General features: G+C 34.8%; 4 protein-coding genes and 1 non-coding gene across 6 annotated transcripts; 1 reads left to right on the top strand and 4 right to left on the bottom strand.

The window, feature by feature from the left end:
* Positions 1-2,196: 2,196 nt before the first annotated feature.
* LOC145567100 (uncharacterized) lies at positions 2,197-2,980 on the top strand. Its single transcript, XM_081626326.1, has one exon. The coding sequence runs from the start codon at positions 2,276-2,278 to the stop codon at positions 2,819-2,821; it is 546 nt and encodes a 181-aa protein (XP_081482452.1). The 5' UTR covers positions 2,197-2,275; the 3' UTR covers positions 2,822-2,980.
* A 35-nt stretch (positions 2,981-3,015) lies between these two features.
* LOC145567099 (uncharacterized) lies at positions 3,016-12,488 on the bottom strand. Its single transcript, XM_081626325.1, has 23 exons — positions 12,083-12,488; positions 10,941-11,020; positions 10,144-10,230; positions 10,011-10,061; positions 9,803-9,920; positions 9,654-9,710; positions 9,210-9,274; positions 8,959-9,042; positions 8,709-8,759; positions 8,556-8,618; positions 8,394-8,440; positions 8,032-8,101; positions 7,892-7,954; positions 5,667-5,756; positions 5,488-5,526; positions 4,959-5,108; positions 4,791-4,868; positions 4,621-4,706; positions 4,412-4,460; positions 4,242-4,322; positions 3,933-4,026; positions 3,401-3,512; positions 3,016-3,307 (listed from the first exon to the last, which is right to left on the bottom strand). The coding sequence occupies exons 1-22, from the start codon at positions 12,420-12,422 to the stop codon at positions 3,448-3,450; spliced, it is 1,908 nt and encodes a 635-aa protein (XP_081482451.1). The 5' UTR covers positions 12,423-12,488; the 3' UTR covers positions 3,016-3,307; positions 3,401-3,447.
* A 99-nt stretch (positions 12,489-12,587) lies between these two features.
* TRNAE-UUC (transfer RNA glutamic acid (anticodon UUC)) lies at positions 12,588-12,659 on the bottom strand. The gene has a single exon. It is a non-coding gene; the product is annotated as a tRNA-Glu (tRNA).
* Positions 12,660-13,411: 752 nt separating this feature from the next.
* Positions 13,412-25,492, bottom strand: LOC145568145 (vacuolar protein sorting-associated protein 52 A-like). 2 transcript variants are annotated; one of them, XM_081627580.1, is made up of 19 exons: positions 25,176-25,492; positions 24,529-24,586; positions 23,058-23,153; positions 21,998-22,099; positions 21,725-21,808; positions 21,358-21,438; positions 20,385-20,528; positions 19,926-20,017; positions 19,460-19,541; positions 18,779-18,961; positions 17,717-17,832; positions 17,557-17,615; positions 15,756-15,856; positions 15,622-15,672; positions 15,260-15,439; positions 14,998-15,132; positions 14,838-14,912; positions 14,624-14,681; positions 13,412-14,032 (listed from the first exon to the last, which is right to left on the bottom strand). In XM_081627580.1, the coding sequence occupies exons 1-19, from the start codon at positions 25,244-25,246 to the stop codon at positions 13,728-13,730; spliced, it is 2,073 nt and encodes a 690-aa protein (XP_081483706.1). In that variant the 5' UTR covers positions 25,247-25,492; the 3' UTR covers positions 13,412-13,727. The 2 variants fall into 2 exon arrangements, with proteins under 2 accessions (XP_081483706.1, XP_081483707.1); XM_081627581.1 differs by lacking the exons at positions 24,529-24,586; positions 25,176-25,492 and adding an exon at positions 24,282-24,370 and having other exon boundaries at positions 13,414-14,032.
* A 223-nt stretch (positions 25,493-25,715) lies between these two features.
* LOC145568036 (uncharacterized) lies at positions 25,716-26,459 on the bottom strand. The gene has a single exon (XM_081627479.1). The coding sequence runs from the start codon at positions 26,457-26,459 to the stop codon at positions 25,716-25,718; it is 744 nt and encodes a 247-aa protein (XP_081483605.1).
* Between the last annotated feature and the right edge of the window lie 484 nt (positions 26,460-26,943).

Below are 26,943 nucleotides of genomic sequence, written 5' to 3'. Positions count from 1 at the left end.
ATCAAAATCGACCTTGCTGAACATAAGTTGGCTAAAAATCCAGGGTTGGATATTGTCTTGAGCATACAATACAATCAAGTATACAGCCCAACCCAATACTCGGGACCAACTTAAGAAGATGACCCAATTCAAACTGATTTACTTAGAACCCGAGTGCCAAGGTGGTTGGTTTTCGGGTTCATACCAAAAACTTGTTTGCTCACAGCTTAAGGTTCAATTACTTGGATACTTCTACAACATAAGGCCAAACATAACAGTCACGAAGCAACGATCTAAATTCGTGACAAAAGCATAAAAATAACTCAAGGAAGCAACGTTGTAATCATTGACATAGAAAATAGAATCAATGAATAATTGATTAATGGGGCAGAATGATGAACGTCTTAATCAATAAACATTGAATGTAGCAAAGTCTTAATACACAAGTCATAGATTTGGTTAACCACAATTAAACAAGTACATTACGTGTTACGGTTTAATCACTCAATTCCATCAAACTGAGATGCCATCATCCATAACCTGACAACTACCCATGTTATTTTACTTATTAATCTTATGTTCCTATATCATGTTCACACAAGACAAAGTAAAAATAAAAATAAAAAAATAAAAAATAAAAAATCTTATGTACTACATTCTCCTCATTTTTTTTTTCTCCCTTTGGATTATTTTGTTAAAAAATACTTATTTTCGCTGAACTTATTTGAACTTATTCTAGAATTCTAAATATAAAAGTGATCAACTTTGAACATTTTTCTATGAGCAAGACTTTTCGTGAAGAATAAGAAATACATATTCTTATTCTTAATGCACATAAATACACATATTAGGATCGAGAATAACATATAACTAATTTAAAGGTCATCTTTATCTATTAAGGTCTTGTTCCTAAGTGAGATAAGATCTAAAAAATGATCCGTACTTCTTAAAAGTGCAAGGCAAAACAATTAAGGTGATTAAGACATTAAGCCGTCCCTCAAAAATGCCATAAATTATTGTAAGTCCGTCTTTTAAAATTGAAACTACGTTTCGCTTTAATTGATTAGATAAAGCTGGAGACCTTTCAAGTTTTGTAAAAGGACAAAACTGTTTTAAGTTTGAAGAAGGATAGGGGGAAACATCGAAAGCAGCTGCCAAACAAAAATCCAACCAAGATGTTTGAAATTCAGGTTACTCAATTTTTAATTTTGGAGGGTCCTATTATTATCCAACTCATATTTTCTGTATATCTATTTATGTCCTTTTTGTCCTTTCATTCATTCGACTTGCCTAGGATTTTCAGATGCTATCATTAAGGTGAAGTATCATACTATTTGTAATAGTAAGGTCTAAAGAAAAAAAACTAAAAGTTTATTGTGCTATACATAAATAAGGGTTGTATAATGCTGATTACTTAAACCACAATCAATATTGTTTGGACGTAAATCCTAATGCGAATGTCCATTATGTTCTCGATTACACCTAAAACTATCCAAAAGTGCAGAAGAGTAAACTAATAAATCGGGATTATTACTAAACTAATTTTATAGTCCTTATATAAAAGAATTGTACTTAGGAGGTGGTGTTAATTTCCTGTGTATCTAGATATCTAACAGACTACCATTGCATTTTGCATCACCGGATCACCCACAGTTAATGAAAAAACTAAGGTTGCAATTTGTGTCACTTGACACGCTTATGATTTTACGGTGACTCATCCACAATACTTTTGATGCGTTTCACACTCACAGAATACTTCATTTTGTATATAAAAAAACAATTTTGTTAGATTTGACTCGATATATATTTCAAAATATAACCTTTTTACAACTTTTATTAACTGTATTAATGATATTAAAGCCTTAAAGGTTAAGTTGCCTTAATACGTAAGAATATTACGAAGTATATGTAACAACTTAAGAAAAAACACAAGAAATACTCCGTAATAATGTACTCCGTAATATTTAGTGGTAGGTCCAAAAAACTCATGAAAAAACAACCTAATGCTATAACAAAAAAAAAAATGAAAACATAGGGCTGTATGGCCCCACAATACAGCCGTGTTCCCACCCTTCACACTTTCTCACTCCAATCACAACGCGTAAATTCCTTAACTCGTAAATTAAACAATTCTGCCTCACCTCACCTCACATATAAATACACACTCAAACTTCAACTCTTTTCATCATCTCAAACTACCAATAACCAATAAAGCAATAACACTTTTGTACCAATAAAGAATTGCACAAAAAAAAAAGTTCATCCATCTTTTATAGCACCAAGAAAGCAAAACAAAATGGGCAAGAAGAAGAGTTCATGTGAAGCAGCAGCTCGCCGAGCATGGCGACGCCTTCAGATTATATTGTTATGGGCTCAGGAAGGGGGTTTGCTAAAATGTAGGCTCATGGCCGAGTTACGGCACATGCCTAAGCAGCTCAAGGGACATTACAAGAAGTCTAAGGATATGATTCAGTATGGTGAGCGTCAGCTCTCTTTTGATGAGACACCATTGATACATTTTAGGATGAGCCGACCGTCATTAAGGTTCAAGATCCCATGTATCTCCCCTGAGGTTACTGATTTCGACTACGATTTTAGTAATGATGGACATGATTATGATGATGTGAAGTATAATGCTTATGGTGCAAGGAGGAGTTTCCTAGGGAGCAATGTAGAGGATTGTCAAGAGGATGAGAATGAAGTATGTGAAGAAGCAGTAGCTTGTGGAGATTCGAGGATTGACGACAAGGCAGACGAGTTCATTGCTCAGTTCTATGAGCAAATGAAGCTGCAAAGACAGATTTCCTATCAACAGAGGTATAATACCATTAAAGCACATTGAAAGATCCTAAAAGATGCAGTTCGAAGATTTGATTTGTTCTTTCTCCTTGTTCGGAGTTTTTGTAAATTGAGGCATTACGGCATTTTGTAAATACCCGAGGCCTCATTTAGAGAATTTTGCAGTGATTTTATTAATGAAAATAGATATTCTATTCAATAATTATTTTTGCAGAATGGATTTTGAGAAGAAACATAGTTATGCAAAGGAAATTCAATTGATATAATACTCTCAAAACAAGATTGAAATATTTTAAAACGATTGTGTAGATTTTCTGGAGTCCAATGGAGTGGTTATTCCAGAGCTACTATAACCAACACCAATATTTTCTATCCAAAACTTCCTATTGACACGGAAAAGAAATTACTGACTTCTGTTCTGATACCCATTGATAAAAAAAAACGATGCTGCTTAGAGCTACAAACGCACCTCTTGATCAGAATAAGCACAAAAATCACGCAGCAACCCTTACGCTATGTCTATCATTCCCTGAAAAAAGGGGCAACCACTGCGTTAGCTTGCTCCAACCCTTCAAGTAAACAACAGATAACCCAACAACTTTTTACAGATATAGATGCTTACCGCTGTAAGAATTAAATCTATAAGATGCGCCAATGTAAATTTCCACACTAGCTACCATTCTGATCTGTCTTCAAATAACCCTCTAATTGATTGGTTGCTGCCAAAATCAGACCTATAATTGCAAAAAACAGGTCAAAACCAGGCCTCAACTGCTTGTGCTCAATCATTTAATGTGTTGCTAAGTGCATACATGGTTTTTATTCAAGCAATCATGGCATACATGTTACTGCTCAACTAAACCGTATATCTAGTGCAATTCTAGAATCGTTGCTAATGAAAGGTTCTCCATATTGGGTTCAATCTATCTCAACTACTCCATAGTGGATAAAAACTAGAAACAAGCTCCTCAAGCAAACATCCAACTTAAATGCAAAAATTATACAAAGTATTGAATTTCCAATGACAAAACTTGACCAAAGAGTAGTATGAAAGGCAGGAAAATGAATTAACAGTTGAACAAGCCTACTATGTGCTTTTCCCTTGCATTTTTTAGTATGCAGATCTAAGGATTAAATGGTACAGCAGAATTTACCTAAGAACGGAGCAGAAGCTCTCCCAGGCCTTGACTTGAATTCTGGATGAAACTGCACCCCTACATAATATGGGTGACCAGGCAGTTCCAAGATCTGCACAAAAGGCAGTAAAAATTGACATATTTGAAAGTATTTACTACTCGTAAAAAGCAACCGAATCTCAACTTAGCGTCTTTTTCCCATGGAGATTTATCTCATGTATCATTGAATACAGATAATCTCCACAGAAACAGAACACATAAAAAACCGCACTTGATGCCACATTTTTACAACAAAATTCATCTTATAAAAACTGGGAGAAAATTTACCTCCATTCGTTCTCCACTTTCATCCCTTCCCACAAATTTTAGACCACCATCTTCTAAAGCATTTACTAGATTTGGATTTACCTGCAACATACATTTCAAAAGTTGTTGGTATACAAATCTGTATACAAAAAAATATGGTAAACACAGAAATCAAGCATCGGGAAATGGACCTCATATCTGTGGCGATGGCGTTCGTCCACAAACCTTGAATTATGATACCTAATCAAGGGAAACATCCGGACAAAATAAACTATCATTAAAAAGGAATTCATTTCATTTGAGCAGAGCCCTAATCTCAAATTCAGATATAAAAAGAAAAACCTCTATAAGGTGCCAACAATAAAAAAAAATAAAAAATAAAAAAAAGTGTCAAACTTACAACTTAGAGGTCACACAATGGGGGGTCTTAAACAATGTTTTCCGAGAACCTAATCTCATTGTGTTTCCCATATGTGTTCTGGAACCCTGTGTGCACAAGTAAATTGGTAACTACCACAAAATAATCTCGTTCTTCACTAAGATTCTCAACTAGACATTCTCATGGCATACCTCTGGCATAAACTTGATCACAAGATTGGAAGCTTTATCGTCGAACTCTTCACTATTAGCATCTTCCCAACCCAAAACCTGCAACAGATAGTAAGCAAATCTCATATTCAACCAATATCGAGAAACAGAAAATTGAGTTTTTAAGTTTCTTTAAATAAATTTACTCACGGATCTCGCAAATTCTATGACAGAAATCTGCATGCCCAAGCAGATTCCCAAATATGGAACATTATTTTCTCTAGCATACTTCGCAGCTAATATCATTCCTCTGATTCCACGATCACCAAATCCACCCGGGACCAGCACACATGAAGCACTCTGTACAGATAGTTCATGTGGTTGATTTATTATATAGGAATTGTATTCATCTTAAGGAGTACATTTGCCAGCCAAAAAAGTAGTCCTCTAGTAATTAAAATGTAATAATCATCATTTTGTGGAACAATAAGGAAACTTAGGAAAACAAGAAATTTTGCACAAAGCATATGATAGCCTTTAAAGCAGGAGAAAAATAAATAAATAAATAACCCATTACATTGTTTTACATTATAATTTGAAGAATTTCCGGAAAAATTAGTGGTACATCTAAAACCCCATATTTCATCCCACGGTGGAAGAAAAATCAGATAATGCTTGTGATAAAATATAAAGTAATGCTTTTAGGGAGCGAAGAAAAGGTAAAAACACAAATCCAAACCTTCAGAGTCTTCCATGCAGAAGCATGGGCTTCTGGTGTCTGCACAAAAATAAAACAAACTGTCAAATAAATATTCAGAAATTTAGCCAAAATTCCATTGCAATACAACACTTGCAACAACCTTCTGCAGAAATACAACAGAAGATAACATAAGAGATCTTGGTATAGGGGCTAGCTACCGATTTGGCACTTTCATCTTCAAGGTCTGAAGCTGCAATCCAGTCAATAGCTGGCTTCATGGAACACGCAATGCAGGCATGTAAAAGCGCCTATAAACGAGATCACCATCATGTAAGTAAAATTATAATAAAATTGTCACTAGAGCTTCATAGACAGTGGCATAGAATCCGTGTAAACAATGTATAACATTGATGACAAGTCATTGAGAAAATATTGAGATTCATGCCGCAATGAAAAAAAAGAATCAGATGTCTTGCTAAGCAAACCTCCATTCTCATTTTTGTATTGTGGTAAGCTGAATTGTTTCTAAAAGAAGCATATTCTTTGCAATTGCGAGAGCAAGACTCCACACATCTAAGTGATCTGACCACCACATAAAAGGTGAGGGGCCTTGTGAGATCACGAGACGCATTAAGATAATAACATGGTGACAGTATGATAAATTTCCACATTCCATTCATGTATGAAACCTGCTAGAGGGATTTAAGACCTCGTGAAACAAGAGGGAAAACATTTTCAGAACAATACCATGCAGTATGATCACTCAGATATCCATATAAAAGCACCTCTTTGCCTCTTTGGATGTGTTTGGTAGGGCAGAAACCATTTTATAGGAAAGCTGGTTTTCCTTCTTTTCTTCCATTTGGTTTGTGAAGGGAAGAAAATAAGTTTTCTTTAGAAAAAAGTTTATCCAGGGTGAAAAATGTTTTCCTCTAGTGAAGAAGGGATGCTACACTACTACAAGTTTCTTCATATCCCAATACTTCTTCCTCCTCTCCCCCTTTCAAAGTTTAAATCCTTTCCCCTCATTTTCTGTTTCCCTTTCTCTCTAACTTTTCTATAAAAAAAGTCAATCAAAGAAAATGAAATTCCTTCAAACTGTTTTCCTATAAACCAAATACAACCTTCATGTCTAATAGACATAACAACAGCATCAAAAGCAAATCATTATTCCCATTTTCCAAAAGGATGGGATTGACTACATGAACCGAAATTTTCTCTCGCAGTCATCCAGAAAGATCCTTTTCATCCATTCGCTTATCTAGTGTTACATATAGTCATACAAACCCACTTTCTTCGTGTCATTCTTAACTCTCTCTATTTTGGCCTCCCTGGGCAAATCAACAGAGTCCTTATTTTATCCTCAATATCCAGAACTCTTGACTTTGTTCCACATATCTATTTTCCTGATTAAATCTCAAAAGGTATTCCCACACATTCATCTGAACATATGCTCCTTCCTAAGAGCTCAACATTTTGACCTGTATAGTACGGCTGGTCTAATTGTCGTCCTATAGAAGTTCCTTTTAGCCTTAAAGGTGCACAAAGTCACAAATGTTACACAATAGCCCAATCACTACTCTCCATTTGAGCCACCTATCCATGATTTTGTTCTATATTTTACAATTGTATGATATCCCTATTTCTCAGTAAAATCAAATGAGAAAATTAAACATTCACTAACAAGTAACTTCTTAGTTCTTACTATCTAAAGTCACAAAATTTTCACTTAGCCCCCTCCCAATGCTCATGTACTCTAAACGAACACCACTTTTAGTCTCATCAACCATCATGATACCATTCGTAAACAGCAAATATCTCATCTTGGATAGACAAAGAGGAAAGGACTTAGAGCAGATCTTTGGTGTAATCCAACCATGATAAGAAAATACTCCGTTCTCTACAAATCCTGATCTTTGTTATCACTTCTCAATAGATATTCTTACTTAGGTCAATATATTTGCATTGATTACTCTTCCTTGTCATAAAATAATTGCCACCAAGGCACCTATTTCGGTACCTTATCACATGCCTTTTCTAAATTACTCCCTAATAAAAACCATGAGCAACTTCTTTCTCACCCTACAACACTCCATTTCAACCTCAGAAGATTATTAGCTTATTTGGTAGATTATCCCAACATAAACCCAAACTGAATGTCCAATGTACTAGTACATTTCCTTAATCTATGTTCTATCACTCTTCCATTATTTCATAAGCTTAATCCCTCAATAGTTTAAACTGAGCTTCTCCTTTGTTCTAACAGAGATGGAATCCAAACATATACTGTAATAAAAGAGTAAGTAATCATCACCATATTAAAAAATTAGAAGATATCTTTATCTAAGTGTAACACATTGATGGTCATAATAGAGATAATTTGACAACCATGAAGCACGATTTCAATAGAAAAACTGTTAAAGCTATGGAAATTAAGCATTACCTTTACTACGGACAAATAAGAATCTGTTAAACCAACATACTTTCCAACCATAGCAATCCTAACCTGCCACCACCAAACTTTAATTAATACACAAGAGAAGGTACACCAGAAGTGAGAAGATGAAGTAATTAGGAACTAACAGAGTTGGAAAGGTTATCATATGTCTCAGCCCGAGTTGTCCACTCTTGTAAATTGGGAGTTTCAGCAACACTGAAATCAATTCAAACTGGTTAGCGAAAAAGAATCCCTCAAGAACTCAATCCCTTGAAACTGCAAATTCTTTATATATTGTTCTTAGGTAGAACCAAGAAGTCTCAGATGACACAGGACGATTTTAAAAAAAAAAAAATCATTTTAACTACATATGCCCTCATTGCACCAAACCTAGGCATTTGGGACCAATCATTTGTAAGCGAAAACTCAAAGACCAAAGTTAACATGAAATATATCTTGTAGTTGAGCCAATACATACAAAGCAGGGGTATGAGAAAAAATATCTTACTCGAGTAAATTCAGCTGTCTCAATATAGCAGAGTGAGCATTTTGATTCTGAAAAATAGAGCATACAAAATTCAATAAGACCCTGTCATGAAGAGGTGTAGTTGTAATGGAGCAGGTGAAATTTAGAAGTCTGAAACATCATGAATATGAAGAATAAACCGACCCGCAATAGAAGTGGGACATGCCAGATATTGGGAACATCATGGACATTAAGAATATTTTCTGCCTGCAGAGTCAAAAAAGGGGAAGTTAAGGATGAAGTCACCAAAAACTATCACATATTCACATGGAGCCTTCCAAAGAAGCAGTCAATTACCGGAACATGGCAAAATTGTGAAAGCTTCTCCTTGGTATTTTCTAGCAAAGGCTGCTCAAAAAAGAAAAAACAATTACACAGTAGCCATTTAAGCATCTAAAAGGCTAAAACTCTTCAAAATCTAATGAGAAAAGGCTACATTCAGACTGCCAGAAACCAAAATGTCGTTAGGAAATAAACAATCGAAATCTGAAAAGTTTAATTACTTAGCCTCACACGTAATGGCTGCTAAATTAAGATAAAGATCAACCTGTGCAGATCGGCATGCAAGTAAATGAGGAGTCAAGCCTAATGCCCTCAGTTCTCGCACACTATGTTGAGTAGGCTTCGTTTTCTAAAAAGAAGAAAGAAAGAAAGCACAAAGGTCACAAAAGACAAATAAAGAATATGCACTCAGAAAATAGACTAAAGAAACATGTGAGTTTTGATCTTTGAACAAAGAAAAATCAATATAAAACAAATTAAAAGAGTTCATAAATCATTTTAGGCATCAAAAAGTACCTGCTCACCCACAACACCCAGAACAGGAATCAGGCTGACATGAATGAGGCAGAAATTTTCTTTTCCTGGAAATTCATACAAAAATAAGTATATGATGGAAAGGACCATGAAGTATCAAGCTGCAAATCCAGTTAGTCGACTGAATATTGAATAATATCATCTTAACAAGAACAGAGAGAGAGAGAGAGAGCCTTAAAGTTACTAGATAAGACTAACGGAAACAAAAGCAAGAATAAAACAGAAGGGTTGATAATCTACAAATCAAAACAGTCACAATATTCACTTCAGAGATGGAAAATTTGCTAATATATTTAGACATACCAACTGTGATATAGAGAAACAAATATAATTATAAAACAAGTGGATTGATATTCTATAAATGAAAGGAGTCACAATATTCTCTTCCAAGATGGAAAAATTGCAAAAAAAAAAATTTAGACATACCAACTGTAAAAGATAATTGTCGTAGAGCTTCGATAAACGGCATTGACTCAATGTCACCTACAAAAGACACAGAAAGAGGTTCTTACATCTGGTTTTTAAAATATAGTAAAGCAGTTGCAGAAAGAGAATTAGAAGTGGAGAAACCCTACCTACAGTCCCTCCCAACTCTATAACACAAACATCAGCAGGCTCATTATTTCCATCAACAGGGATGTTTGCAACTCTTTGAATCCATTCTTTAATGGCATCAGTTATGTGTGGAACAACCTGTAGGAAAAATAGAGAAGTCATTATGCATGACAAACTGCTTAAAATTGCAAGACACCAGGGACTCGTAAACTAAAAATATGAAACCACCTGCACAGTTTTTCCAAGATAATCGCCTTTTCGCTCCCTTTCAAGGACAGACTGCAATAAGGTATAAAAAGTTGATTATTTGAGAAAGTTAAAGGACAAACTTAGACTGACATTAATACAAATCATTTTTTACCTGATATATCTTCCCAGTGGTAATATTATTGTCTCTTGTAAGAGTAACATCAAGAAATCTCTCATAGTTGCCCAAGTCTAAGTCAACCTTTTATGAAACAAGGGGTAAATTAGAATCCTATGTAAAAAGGTCAGATTAAAAACATGTTCAGCCAAGATTAAGCTAGAAACCAGAATGAAGAGCATAACTAGGGATGCAAAAGTAAAACTATATAATTTAGGGGCAAGTGAAGTTAATCAAATCTTCAATTATTTTGCATTAGTGTTTACTTTCAAGTTTATTGGTATCCAAGTGTAGCAATGTATCTATTTCTTGTCTCACTTCGATATCTTTGATATTCATTTTACCTATTGCTTGTGCATTATACATCTGTCAAACATAATACTTGTGCCAGATAAACTTATAAGACTTTAAAGGCGTGAAGCTAGATACCAGTAAACTTGAAAGTAAATGCTAAAACAAAATAACTAAAAATTATTTTACATTTTTTCCTATGTCTCGTAATATAACACAGACAGACAGCTTGTGCTAGCAAAACATTGACTGTTTGTTTCTATGAATTCTTTCAAGAACTGATGATAGCCAGTTATATGCATAGATTTCCAAGTGAAAAATGAAACAGAAGTTAATATGCAAGTTACAGAGTAAATCATAAACAAACGCACTTAAACAAACAAATGAGCGTGTCATCCATGAATGTGTCATCAACTCATTATCGAGTGTCAGAGCAAAATGGACATTTATTTGTTATAAACCCTAAACTAAACATGCAGAAGACAATAGAAACAAAACCAAACCTCTCCACCATCATCAAGTACAAATACTTCTCCATGCTCAAAAGGAGACATAGTGCCGGCATCGGTATTCAAGTAAGGATCTGCAATGTAAAGAAATTGTGGCCATAAACAATCGTCCCATAAATTCAAATAGCTCAAAGACAAAAGGATATAAATGGATAAACATTAACAAGATTACAAGAAATATCACTCACAACAAAAGGAACACTTCAATATGATAAGCAACACTATATAAATTCATATAGGGTACAAATTCTTTCCTTAGAAACCCATGATTACATCATAAAAATAAAAAAAGTAATATAAAAACATATAAACTCAAACATATAGAGAAAATGACAAAACTTATTAGCAAAAACTATGTGACAAACCAACAAGCAACAAATTGATAATACAATAACCTTATATTAACAGCAAACATGCAATTACCACAATATAATTTTTCTAAAAAAATCTTGGAGTATTAAGTAATAGTAACATTTTACCTCGAGATAACTGTAAGTTATATAATACGTATTAATACACTAATTTGAAAAAAGTCTTGATTACAACCAGCACCAAATTCCAAATTTCCAACAAAATCCATGGGTTTGCAAATTAACAAGGATGGGGTCGACTGCATGGACCAAGAATTATCTCATGTGTTCATCACAAAGACCCTCAACCACACACTACAATACAAACAAGTGAAACAACTAAACAAATAAACCAATTACTAATCATATAAAGTGATGACAGCTTAAGCAAAACCTACAAATGACAATACAAACAACTTAATCAGAAATGCAACAAATCAATTACCAGACACTAGTTAAAGTAATTGATGACAACTTAAGCAATACCCACAAATTAATTTACAAGAATATCAAACAAATACAATCAACCCATTGCAAATTAACTCCCAACACATTCAACCATCCCAACAAAAATTAAGATAAATTAAAAGGTGACATCTTTAGCAATACCCACAAAACAATTCACAATTAACAAAAATGCAATCAACCCATTACAGGGTAAAGTTAAAGTTCACATCTTTAGCAATACCCACAAATCAATTCTCAACAAAAACCAAATAAAAAATGTAAACCCATCAAAATTTACTTTAAATGAAAAATTTACTAAAATTACATGAAAAAACTAACCAATCTTAATGGAAGTGACACGAAGACCACAAGCTTTGAGCACAACACCTATACTACTAGCAGTAACACCTTTACCCAAACCACTAACAACACCACCAGTAACCAAAACATACTTCATCTTTCTTTCTCTCTCTTCACTATTTTTATGTAATTCCAAATTTAACCCTCTATTTGCAGAAGAAGAAGAAGTACAAAAAGGGTAGGAAAAGCGGCAGCCAATGTTAATGTAGGGCAACTGTTTGATAAAATGCGTAGCAGAGCGGGAAACAATTGTTGTTGTTGTTGTTGAGAATGAGGAGAGAGAAAGTAATGATTTTGATAAACAGTTTAACTTCAACATAACAATTAAGGTCAAATTTCTACTTTTACAAATTGGGAACAGAATCTGGTTTTTTAATTTTTTTTTTTTTTAGTAAAAGCTGCTATGAAAAATTGAGAGTACATTTATAGTGGGAGAAAAAGGAAGATTGAAGGTGGAGAAAAAAAGGAAAAAAAAAAAAAAAGATTCCGATGCCGGGAATCGAACCCGGGTCTCCTGGGTGAAAGCCAGATATCCTAACCGCTGGACGACATCGGAATTTGATGTTATTTGCCTAACTTAAACTGATATATACTCATACCAAAACGGCAATACAAATATGGGTTGAATTGGGAAATGATTCGGACAACGAAGAATAATTTTGGCTCGTGTCTTTATGTGAGAAAAATATACAGAGTAAAAAATTACGAGTTCACAGTGGTGTACTAATATCATTTCCCTGAATTAAGGAGACAAATTAATTATCTTCTTCGCGATTTGAATAAAAAAATGAATAATTATTGAAAATTTTCAATTATTATGTACATTTTATATTGTTGAGAGAAAAAAAATCTTTGACTCTTACAAATAAATTTTGTTGAATAATTTTCTTAGTATGTGATGGAATATTTTACAAATCTTCTTTAGTCATGTAGGAATAATTGATCTATGCAATTTCAAATTATCTTCTGACTGCGCCACTGTATGTCGCTCTATGTTTTAATCCAACACCATAACTCTAAACTAGTACTATGCGTCTATGCCTGTATTAATGTGACCCTTCATTTACGCTAGTTCATACTGCTCAAAGAATTATGTTGCTCATAACTTTGTAAACTTTGTTGCTCAATCATCATAACATAAAGTCACAATTTGCTTTGCAATTGTTAGTATGATCTGATAATTTCAAATGGCAATAAGTTGTTTAGTTCAAGTGAATGGGACAAGCAAATGGAGATGACATATTTTCATAATAAGTTAATGTCAACTTTCCGAAAAATTAAGAAGATATTGTATAAGTGGTATTAATTTCAAGTCAATTATCCAAATTTTTACATCCAAAAATGTTGAACAAATCAAAAACCCAAAATTGGGGATAGACCATAAGTCCATAATACACAAAACAGTTTCAAAACATGTATTTTGTCCGCTTTCCTCCATAACAATCCAGGCGTTTGAAGGTTTCATAACAGCAACTGAACTATAAGGAACACTTCTACAGCCCTCACTAAAGATGAGGTTTGAGGAAAAAACTCGACTTTTTTTCTTATAACAATCAACTTTAAGTATCAACATTTCTCGAAACTTGCTCTCTCTTATGTCAGGGTAAAAAAGATTACAGCAAACCTAGAAAGTCCTTGAGAATTTCCTAATCTCATGAATAATTAATTGAATAGAGACGAGATCCTTGTTCAGTGCAGACCCTCCCTGCACCTTCTTTACACACTCGGACAGCCGTGTGTAGTAAAGCAGCAACTGGGTTAGTGAAGTTCTCAAGATCTCCATGCCGCACAAGAAATTGCTGAAGGATGTTATCACATCTTTGTGCATCAGTTCAATTGCATCTTTCCATCTGCTAGCAAAGTCCTTCACGAGTGGCTCAACTTCACTCACTGATATGACCTTCTCAGAAGTCGAACTTTGATCCTCAGCTAATTGATGATTAACCAAACCAGCATTCAAAATTATGAATTAGTATCCATGAAGAAATAGAGATCAAAGCAAAGGATATATTACACAAAATCAACAGTATAAATCTATAATTTCCATTTTTTAAAATAAGTTGCTTTGAGAAGAGACTACATTTTACCTACCATTGCACTCATATCATATCAAGACTCAGAGTTAGTACGTGGTAGATCAAAAATATTTTCAGGTACTCCTTCCATCCCATATAACTCTTGTTAGGTGTTTTAAAGCTATTAAGAAACTGGTAGGGGTCTAGGCCAAAAACTGGTAAATGTAAGATTATATTTGAAATTGGATTGAGAGTAAAATTCATCTCACCTTTGGGTAAATTATTAAATTAAAGTAGATGGCAGGTGAATAGTTTTGAGGCACCCCAAATTAGTATACAGGGATATAAATATATAATTATACGGACAGAGGGAGTTAAAGTGATTTGATTTTTTTTTTTTTTTTTTCTTAGGATATAAGAATGCTTAAGCAATAACATTCATAACTTGTAAGGTGTTTGATATACTGGAGGAAGAAAATACGCATCTGCATGTCAGAGTACTCACATGCCCTTGTCTTCACAAACTTAATAAGATCACTGAAGTGCTCCAGCAGTAGTTCTTCCTGAATAAACAAAGTACCAATTGATGTTTATACAGCCACATAAAACTACAGAGTCAAAGTCACTAACAAAATCAAACACAGAAATTGAAGAGCCAACATGGCAATGCTTAACATCAGAAAAAAGACCTCATAGAAAACTATATGCTGGTCACTTACCACATATATAGTTGTTTGGCTCTTCAGGACCTCCTCAAAATGCATCTGAATCTTACCACCATCAGGACCAGCTTCCTGAATTTGGAGAAAAATATATATACTATGAAATGAGGCTCTCAGTTGAAGCAGGTTGTCCATTAACCAACATAACTACTTTTACCTTTAAGACTGCAATTGTCATATCATAGTTATTTATTAGAAACACACTCTGCAGTTTTGATTTAAGAAATTGCGTGGACAGCTTCATAATCAAATCATCAACTGCCATTCTAAGTCTTTCCAAGTTCATCTCCAGCTGCCAAAAAAAAAAAAAAAAAAAAAAAAAAAAAAAGACACACACACACACACAATGTAGTCAAGTAATTTTATGCACAGGTTACAGGAGCGATAATTCTTGGAGCATGAGGGTATAATTAGCAGACCTGGCCATCTCCGTAGTCAACATTGAGATGAATGAGGGAGGCAGTAAACTCAGCATAACGCCTCATAACATAGTGAGGACGCACATCATCTTCCCACAACGTTTTCACATTTGCACTACGTAGACTGTTGATGTGCATGTCAAAGACCATCTTAAAACGGGGCCATAGTGCAATGTTCACCTGGTCACATAAAAGGTACCAGGAAACCATTATGTTGCATTTGCATATGAAACCAGGAAGGTTTGAAGGTTCAAGTTGCACATAAGTATTGATGTACAGCAATTAAAAGGAAATCAATATTCCAGTTAGAGGAGTCTGTTAACTCAATTCATGACAATAGAAGTTACTTAAAAGAAACACACCTTATCCAAGTATGAGTCCAAGCAAGGAATCCGTCTTCTTGACATGATAAGCTGAAATAAAGACAGAGAGTCAATTGATATGACATAGTCACAGGTTAGCAAGAAAATGGTAAATAAATATAACAGAAAAGTACCTGGTGCTGATGGGTAAGGCGAATCATGAGCATTAGCCCAATAGCGTCAAAAGAATTTGACAAAATTGTGTTGAAGTGCTCATCGATTACTGCAAATGGACCTGCCAAAAAGGAGCAATAAAATCATCACAGTGCTGGCATAAAACTTGGGTTATTGAATTAGTTAGATCAATTATCTTAAGATGGAATTAAGAACAATCAAGAAGTCCATATTTGGCATGCTACAGGGGGGAATGTGGCTTTGATTTTTGGACCATTTTCATTGAATCAGAGCATGGGAATCAAGCTTTAAAGTATCATTATGGAAGTTCCGGAAGTTCTAGATGTTGAATAACTCTTGCCTTTATGTCATTTTAACTTTCATCTCCAATGGAATTACATGATATGGTAAGGATAGAAATGCCATTATATTCAACCCGTTAGAGCCAAACACTGCTGCAGGCAGAGCTTGACCATGAGCCTTGCAGCTCACACCAGGTCTTCCAATGACCAACAAAGCCATACCAATGATTTGGTCTTGCACGTGCTAGTGCCTTATGTGTACAATATAATACTCTTCGGTAATTTGTATTGGATTTGGTTATCATTTAATTTAAGCATTAAGATAACAATATAAGGTTAGGATAAACTACTTCAGGGTTTCTTTAAGGTTTTGTTCCCCCCTACAAAAAAAGCTCCGGACCTCCATGTAACACACATTGCTAATTGATGATTGAAAACCTTTTTGTTCCCTGAAAACTATTGCTTGCCTTATGATAATAAGGAATGCTTTATTGGTAATTCAACCTTAAGTTTTTGCAACTCATATCAACATCTTTGGTTCGTATTACTACTACATACTTGTAAGATCCACTTGGTTAAATACCTTGTATAGAGTATCACAATAGTGAAACTGTGAAAAGGATGATAGATTGAACAGGGTAGCTCATTCCTATTTCAATTTTCCTTGTTTTTACTCTATATTTCAATCAAATAATCATACAACAGTTTCCCATAGCAGAACTCCAAAATTCTCCCCAAGACACAACTTCTACCCCATTCGAGATATAACAACTTGATTAATTAATTGCTTGATAAAATATAACAATTCAGCCTCAAGGCCAATAACATATATGGATGAGATTATTTTATCTCTTGAAACTTTTCATCATGCTAACGATGTAGAATGTCATATATCTACCAACTAATCCCATTCTAATCGTGATACACAAGACTTAAAGCACAGGATGCAAGATGCAAAGTTAAGGGTGCGTTCTATTCACCTGATTTTTACTTATCTAAACTTATTAACCCTTATTAGAACTTATTTTAGTTATAAATTAAACTTGGGTAGCCCTGGTTAACCATTATCAAAACTTATCTGAACTTATTTTTCCTGAACTTATTAACCCTTATCTGAACTTCTCAACCCTAAAATAAGTGGAAATAAGGTGAACACAACAGGGCCTAAGAGGCATCGTGGACCATGGCCTTGCACTAAAACAGTACTCTGATAGAAAATTAGGAAAAACACCATGCATTGACTCTAGCTAAATAAATTCTAAATGTCTTCAAAACCCCAGCCACTTGAGAAGGCACAGCAAACTAGCTGATACAGCAATTCACTCTCCTAGAATAAGACAATCACTATAATGTGTTATAAGTTGAGATTTCTCACACAAGGTGACTTGCATATCATCCTCATGCCTCTGGTTGACTCCCCCTCCCCCCCCCCCCCCCCCCTTCCCTTTCATTAGTCATTACAAGATACCACATTACTGACTTGAATTCTTTAGATAAAACGAATAACCTGAATGATTACCTGCAAATATTTCAGTAAACAAGGACTCTTCTCCAAAAAATTCATCACAGAAAAGATACCTGGAAGGTAACAGATTTGATCAGTTTGCATACAAACAATTCAAAGTCGAACCTAATAGTCATTGAATTTTAACGATGCAAAATGGCATTCTAGTGCATACTCAGAACTGGCAGTGTCCATCAGCAACTTATGCAGGCTCCGGAAAAGAACTTCATAAGGATATTTCTGAGAGCTCGCTTCTGCTATATGAGGAATCAATGCAGGTTGATCAATTTCCTGAAGGCGACATGCAGTTTACAAATATGAAGGTCAACAGCAAGCAAACATCACATTCCAGCAGGGATATAAAAATAGCATTAAATGATGAATCATCACAAAAAGCCAAAAGAAAATGAGCTTTATACATTAAAATCCAGACACAAGGAAAGCCAGAGGAGTGGACAAATGCAATAACAAGAAATGCCTTGCTAAACCACAATGAACAAGGAGCTAATCTACGGGCTAGCCCTCTCCTGAAAAGATTATGCTGTGAACTTTTAGTCATACTATTATGTGTTCCAATAATTCGTTGATCAAGGCAAAGAACAATAACAAGAACAAAATACAAGTAGAAAGTTCCATAGTAGGTAACATGCAGGGAAGAATAATCTACACTGTATAACTCTGACACCAGAGTAGAAAATGCAACCGCCGCCTATTTAACAGTTTCCCTGATTATTTATTGTAAAATAATTCTATGTATAAATTTGACAGTTGTTTTTTTTCCCAAAAGATTTACCAAACACATAAGAAACTCTTAGCAAGATATGTGCATCACATTTTATTGGGATGAAAGAAGAAACTTATCACTTTATCAGGCATACAATCATCTTAATAACGCCAGAAACCCTTTAAAAGGCGCTTTTTCCGAATTTTAGTAGAGATAAGGATGATAAATTTAGTGAAATGAAATACAGTGATTAACTTGAGTGATAACAATCACTTTAAAATATCTAAGAATTTCTACTTCTTCCACAAACTGCTACAAGTATGACAAAATAAGTAGTGGGGATCTAAACTTACAACAAGTGATCAGGATTATCCAGGTTGCAAAGTTAGATGCAGTACAGTTAAAAAAAATTAAATTAAATTAAAAAAAATGCACAAGACAGCAGCAGAAAGTTCAAACACCAACCAGCTGACAAGGATTAACCATGAATAGTCTTTATGGGGAAAAAAATACCTTTAAAATGTTTATTCTATCCCCCAGAGAAAAAACAGAAGAACGGTTCTTCAAAGGCTCTCTTCTGGTTGAGAAAAGACTGGTGCCTCTGGCTTCAACACCAATCAAATCATTTGATGTTGCTATATCAAGTTGCAGTTTCTCCAAGGCTTGTATATAAGCACGGAAATGTGCACTCAAAACCTGTAACATTGCCCGAATTTAATTACTGCCAAATTTAGCATTAAAGACAAACAATAAATACAGGAGAACATTGTTCTGCATCAACACTTAGCTCATTAGAGAGGAAAACAAAAGAAGAATGATCTACCCTATCAGATTCTTCTGAGAGGCCCAAGCAAAAGCTTCATTCTTTTACATTCCTTCACTCCTCCCCCCCCCCCCCCCCCCCCCTCCCTCTCTCCTCCACTCACCCAGCACCTAAAAAATGCCATATCTGTTCTCCAAACAGAGCTTGACAAAACCATCAGACTCTAACTATGATTAAGGTTAAGGTTATATCTTAAATGTAGACTGTGTAACAATTCTACCTATGAAGGATACAATAACGATTCTAGAACGTGAACATTATTTCATTTTTGGGAAAAATACCCTGAGATTAATGGCTTGTTTATAGTCACATATTTCCAACTTTTGAGGGCTCAAATTGATAAATGATACGTATTATTTGTCAGTATTCACCTTGTTCATTGTGTCAAGGTAAGCTGCACGGGCTTCTGTATACACTTCTTTGCCATGTTCTTTAAGAAATGAAATAACATACCTGCATATTAACAGTCAAATATCAATTATTCTGCATGGACTTTACACACATCTCAACAAGATTATTTCAAGTAACCTGTAGGATTATTTGTACTTCTCAAGGCCCTAGAAATGATGAAAAATATTCACAATATACATTTAAAGATTTTAGAATTGTCATTCAAGACAGTAAAGTAGTCAAGAACATTAAGAGAATGTAAATCCCATTTGTGCCACAGATCTTAAGCATACAAAATGCAATGTAGTGCATCATGAAGAAATTAAACAGATTAAACTTATAAGTTATAACAATGAACATTATTCCACTAAAAGGTGTAGGAATTTATGATCTCTGAAATTTATCAGGTATATGTGTAATTTTGGCAGGCACCACTTACAGACTTACTTATATTTCAAAAGGACACTTTGTTGAAGGATCTGTATGTTTGTTTTTGGTTTCCTCAACGCATAAAGCTTCTGAACAATGAAATCAAAAACCTACAAAGTCACAAACACATTCAGTCACTCACAAGTCACAATGCAGTGATGAGCTTCAAAAAATAAAACATTTATACTATATAGCTCAAATGTGAAGAAGTGCAGTTAATGCTAACAGTATCACTGTGAGCAAAATAAATCCAATAGAAGATTTTGCAAGTCCTTGTACCACAAAAGGTCACCATATACAAATCTGACAGTAAGAGCATCTTAGCAGATTGATGTGCCATTCAAGATATCAAAGCATAACATAAGATCGTGGAATAACAAGATGCAACAGAAAATTTTATCTTCATAAACTTAAGTGAAATAGGAGGAATGCATATAAGCATATTGCGTTAATGCTAGTGGTCAATTAAAAAGAAACCTTGGAAACTGCCTTCTGCCGAAGTCTTTCCAACTCAGGTTGAACATCTTTCAAGGCCATTGATGTCTTCACCGTTGATTCTGTAGTCACAAACTTCAACTTCTTACTGAGTATCTCTAATGTTCTCATGTACTCCTCATTGACCTGGACAAAAATAAAATATAAGCTCTACTGCAACCATGAAGCACCCAAAGCACCAGAAGTTGCACATACATAGTTATTCAAGCAAGTGAGAACCTGTTGGTAAAAGACTTTTTGAAACCCCATTTACACACACAGTGCCTAATTTGTCAGTATCACAAAGGAAAAATAGTTTTTTAATACGTAATAAACTGGCTGATTGATGGTGGATCTGTTTAGAGTCTTAGGACATGCACAAAATAAGAAATAAAAAACAATAAGGCCTGATGTTACTTTAGACATACGTCATATACAAAATTAGGCTAGAGATTAATCCATATAAACTTCAGAAGGCATGCAATTTCTTAGTCAAAAACATATTCCAGAGTCCAAAGTAGAAATATATCAAGATCACTCAAAATTTTATGTGATTTGTATGCTCTTTCCTACCATTTAAGAAAAGGTTGAAATTAAAAAAATAATAATAATAATAATATGTTAAATGACTCTGGTCTACCAAAAGATTCTTTAAATTATATCCTTATGATCGATTTTTTCTAAATCAAAAGAGAATTCAAAATTTTGCAAAAATATGTAATGCAAGATAGAAGCGAAAGGAAAAAGAGGATCTTAGAAGATGACCACAGGTGATAGACTCAGAAGGCAGCCAAACCCCTATCCTTTAGGGAATGAGCCTTTGATTTTGTTGTTTCAAAACTCTTTTAAAATATCAAAATATGCAAAGATTATCACTGCTCTTTCTCTAAAGTCAATGATACAAAAAAAAAAAAAACATTATCCACATTCCTCACTCATTAACAGATATGAATCCACAAGTATTAGCAATATGTACCTCACCATCGACGATAATGTCAACCATCCTTGGTGGGACGATAATATCTTCAACAAATTTGGCCAATTTTGATTCTGCCATCTATTAAAGGGAAAACAAACATATAATATTAGCAGCCTGCTGTTGAGTTGAATAACATAGACAGAGAAACAAAACAATAAGTTGAATAAAGATCCCACAAGCTACATTATAAGATAGAAACAAGAATGGAAGAAAAAAGATAAAATCAATGCACAAAACAATTGTAATTTGACATGAGCAAGTACTTAGGGTAAAGAGTAATAAATGCATATACCAATTTCAGGATAATTTACAGTTACAGTTTAACTTTTGAAAGATGAACTCATATATGATTAAACCGTTATACCTTGCGGTTCTTCAGCTTCAAGCCCATGTCCATTGACTTCTCTTGGAGAACTTTTATGTCTGAACTTATGGAACCAATCTCAGCCTACTCATATCAACAACATTTTGTTAATTTTTTTTAAAAAATTGCAAAAGTAAGGGCAAACCGCAAACATTACAACTCACCATAAGCTGTCACTTACACAAGATACCAAATTAAAACATATTCTACTGACCTCCCCAAAAATTCACTTATGGTTTGTAAACAATAGCTTTAAAAGAAGTTTTTCCATACCTGAAATCCGCTTAGAAGGGACTCCATTTGTGACAAGATGGTGTCACAGTCACGAATTTGATCATGAAGTGACACAAGATTATCACTTTCTTTAATATAATCCTGCATGGTTAAGAAGCAAAAAAACTTTGTAACCTTCAACAATTAAACAGACTTCAAGAGTATTTGAGGAAAAGAGCTTGTGACAGAAAATTAAATTAAGGCCTTGTTTGTAAATAACTGGTTATGTAAAAGTGCTTGGTAAATACTGTAGTTGTTAATATTAGCTGTTTAACTATTTAAGTGTATTTAATAACTAATAAATAGCTAAATATCCAATAAGCTAATTTTAAAAAGCTTTTTTTTTAGCTTTTTCAACAAGAGCTTTTAAGCTCTTTACCAAACAAGCCTAAATTAACAAGCACAGCAAGAAAGTTATTTAACCATTTAATCAATGTATAATTTCTCAAATATGATTGATAGGGGTAGAATAAAGGAAGATGTTTGTCACAAGGATAAGCCATAATTCCATGGACCCACATCATCCATTTTTAGGCAAGCCACTCTAAGAAATTTCAGATTCAGTAAACTTAAAGGCCATAATATACACTTCGAAGCACAAAAACTGCAAACACAAGCAGGTGAGTTCCACTATGCAGTCTCTTTCCGAAGTTTAACACCCCATTATCAGGAGCATTTTTTAAGTCATGGAACAAAACCATCAGGAACACCAGATTAAACCAGGAGCCAAACTCTACACTTCACCAATCCCAACACTACATTCTCTATTGAGAATTAAAACAAAAGATGATACATCCAACAACTCAGCAATCGAAGCTGCTGGTGACTTTTGAAAAGCAGAGAAAGTCAGACATCTTCAATTGGACTTTGAAACACACAAACCCATCTTTTTTTGTTAACTTTAGCCTTACTCCAGCATGATAAATATTGTTACAAAGCCTTTAGGATGATGACACCCAAACCATACAAAATAATAACAAATAAATTGTAAATTAGTTACCACTTACAATGAAAAAGAGGAATGATTGAAACAAAAATATACTATCAAAACGATACAAACCTGTATAGAATCTAATTCACCTTCACGTAAGTTCTTCTCAACAGTCTTTGTATAGTCACGTAGTTTAATACCTTTTGACAGGATGTTAGCCACAACCTGCATGGAATAATAAATTTACACTTTCTTACAGAGAAGGATTAAACTAAACCAGGCTAAGAATAAATATAGCCACACAAATCAAGAGCTAAAAAGAGAAGAGAACAGCACATTGACTCATAAGACCTGTTTGCTTTGAAAATGCCAGGATATAATTATCAACAAAATTCAAGTTGGTTATTCATTCTTCCAAATGTAGGATATGATCAAGACGGTTTTTAGGCCAAAATTTTAGGTAAAAAAGAAAATTGAAGGAAAGAGTGCTTTGAAAATTTTATGGCATCAAAACCATATGCCAGATACAAAACTGTTCAGCAATATAATAATATTCTTCACATTCTAACCACAGGGAGAGAGTCCAGAATTGCAACTTGCAACTGATAGTCCCAAAGCAGCTTGATTAGAAGGAGATAGACTTAATAACTCCTATTATCTATAACATGATTTTCTTTTTCCTATTTGATGGATCAACACACACAAAACCACCGATCACATGATTCACATCACGATTACACCCATAGAAAATATTTTAGGCAATTCAGCTCCAAGCTCATCACATATTCCTTAAAGTATCAAGTTAAGGAATTCTACAACAATGATTTTAGATGATAACATGTGCCCTCAATAGTTCACTATATTTCATCAATGTTACAGGTGTCTAAAACAGCATCAAAATCTATAGATAACTTAAGTTTCCAGATCATTAGGATAAGACATTCAACCTCCTTGAAAAAAACCCCACCCATCAACAGATAGTAGAGTAAATCTTCAATAACTTCTAGCAATTTTAAGAAATGCCTAGCTAGTAGCTACACAGATACATCATCATCCACACTCCCAAAACTAAGCCAGGACAACTACCAAAACACAAAATACAAGACACAACGGAAAACCTTACATTTCCCCCTACACATAACACTCCTAGCAAGGTTGAAAAATGCTTTGCAACTACACAGATACATCATCATTTTCACATTCTTCCAAAAGTAAGCTCCGACAACTACCGAAACTGAAGAGTCCACCTTGTACATATACACCAGCATTCATGCAATATAGCACATAAACAAGATTCATCAGTTAAGACATATAGACTGGTATCTGGCTTCGGTGTAATGTAGAAAAACTTACTCACTAAGCGCTATGAAATCCTAGCTCAATCCATTGCCTATTAAATCGATTTATGCGTGATAACATTGATAATCAAGTCATGCCAGAAACTACAATTGGAAAGAAGAGAAATTCATAATCTGTAATAAAAAAAACTAAAACTAGGTTCCATACTTAACATTGATCTTGTTTCTCAGAAAAGCAAACATGGTAAACTTGCTAAACTGTCAACTCGGAATTAAAATTCCCAAACACAGAGTGCCCTTACATCATCATGTATACATTCTTCCAGCTCTTGTTGCAGCCCTTCAAGTGACACATCATCACTGGAAAATAAGAATAAATTTTGTGTCACATACTACTAGCAAAACACACAACATTTACATACAATGTGTTACAAAATGCAGTCATCATTCATAGCCAGGAAGCCAACAAAAAAGGATCATGTCAACTATAGTACAACAAAGCTTTAGTCCCAAAATGATTTCGGGTCGACTAACATGAATCATCATAAGGAACCATCCAACTATAGTACAAAGCAAAAAAAAACATTAACCATTCATTTGATGCAGTTGTTTATCTTGTACACACAAGAACATGATGTGCATTATGCTTCCGGTCTTATGTAGTGTATGTTCTTCCTTACGGAAACACACCATGCTCTCGGGTGTATGATCTAATTTGTGCATTCGGGTGTATACAGACACTATACAAGTTAACTTATTGGGTGATCAACAAGACAGAATCAAAATCTAACCACACCCCAGATCCAAAAACTAGCTTGATAAATGATAATCACAAAAGATATCTAAATTCATGTTTCAATCACATTACCCATTTCCTAAAATCGATCAAGGTTACAAATTTATATAGCATAATAGCACAATTTGATGAATTTATAAGAGAGAATGTTACCTGGCGCCATCGTCCTCCATGGATAAATCTCCCACAAAAGCCCCTAAATCAAGGACCTCCATTTGGGACATTACTGGAAAATCCAAGTGGGATTCAGTTGATATGCCCCAATTCGATTTCTGGGTAAAGTTTGAATTTGATCGGTACCCTTTTGTTACAATCTTCTTGTTTGTTCTTCAGATTGAATTGGGTTAAAAGATGGGAATTGGAGGTGAATTGGGATTTGGGAGTACTAGAGTAGGATTGTAGGAAGGAGATGATTCGTGACGCTTGTTTTTTTACACAGTAAGAAAATTTACATACCCTCGTATTAGGATGTCACAGTACTAGAGGTGAGCTTAGTTTATTAAAGTCTCAAGGGTGGTATCCGAAATTGCAAATTTGCGATTTACGCCTTAACGATATAATTTCTTGTTTCGTCGGTATTTATTTATGAGGCTGTATTAGTTTCTCAACTCAAAAGGTAAAATTTGAAATTACATGCAAAATCGTTATTTTTTTTTTTTTTTTTTTTTGAGAAAACGGCTCACTTAAATTAAATTAAACCGAGGATAAAGCATCCATAGTTACATATGATGAAATTTCGTATGGACAATGATAATCCCATACTTGTTTGGTACCAAACGGAATGAGCTTAGCAAGATGATGAGCAACATAGTTACCCTCTCTTTTCACATGAGACCAACTAATTGACATAAATGAATTACAAGCATGTAAAATGTCCCCAAGGACTGAATCAAGGTCTGTGAAGAACAGAGCACCTCTCGAGAGGCGTTTGATGAGAAGTTGGCAATCAGATTCGAGAATAACATTCTCCTGCCCACGCTGCTTTCCCAGATCGAGAGCCATGTCTATGGCTTTTGCTTCAGCAATTTCAACAGGCCAAGTAGCCTGCACCCTTCTCGTCCCAGCAAAGATTACCTTGCTTGTGTTGTCCCTAGCCACCACACCCAAGCCTACCCGCCCATCTTCAGCAAGCGACACATCGGCATTAATCTTGATGATACCATCAGGTGGAGCGATCCATCTCTTCAAGCTAGAGGGGGGTTGCGCACCAACTATCTTCTGAACACGGGCAATGTACTTCTCCGGCTCTTCCACCCACCGAGCAACTCTTTCAAACAACACAAATTTTGGAGTGACCTTATTCTCAAATACTTTCAAATTTCGCTCATGCCATATACACCAAGGTAAGAGAACACCCCTTTGCACCACCTTCGAGTCTAGCTCTCCCCACCGCTCAACCAAATCACACATGCCACCCACCTCTTCCCACCGCACCATAATTGACCAGCCACTCTCTACCCAAAGGTCTATCACTCTTACACAATCAAACAAAGCATGCCCAATCGTCTCATCCTCCTAGCACCACGGACAGCAAGCATTCTTAGCCGTGAATAGCAGCTTCCTAACTGGCAGAGTATTAGTGTAGACTCTGCATAGGAAATGACGGGCCTTCGGGAAAACTTCCATCTTCCACAAATCTACAAAGCTTTGTGGAAATAATCAAAATTACAACCTTTTCCCATCATGTATGACGTTTTCACGGAGTACTCCCCATCCAAGTAATCTCGTCTCGTTGATGCCGCCAACTTAGAGGAATAGAAAGAATACACTTTGCATCCCTCTCATCAAAAAATTCCTCAATCAAATCAGCTTTCCACTTTCGAAAGGTGGATTCTCTCCAAGTATGAGCTTTTGAGAGCCTCACTCTCTCCCAATAACAAACCTCACAATATTAAACATATATCCTTTCCTCCTAACGAGA

The sequence above is a fragment of the Chenopodium album genome, chromosome 11 (genome assembly GCF_948465745.1).
Source record: "Chenopodium album chromosome 11, dcCheAlbu1.1, whole genome shotgun sequence".
Taxonomy (NCBI): Eukaryota; Viridiplantae; Streptophyta; class Magnoliopsida; order Caryophyllales; family Amaranthaceae; genus Chenopodium; species Chenopodium album.
Note: the sequence above shows the minus strand (reverse complement) of the source record. Positions and strands in the feature narration are given on the sequence as shown.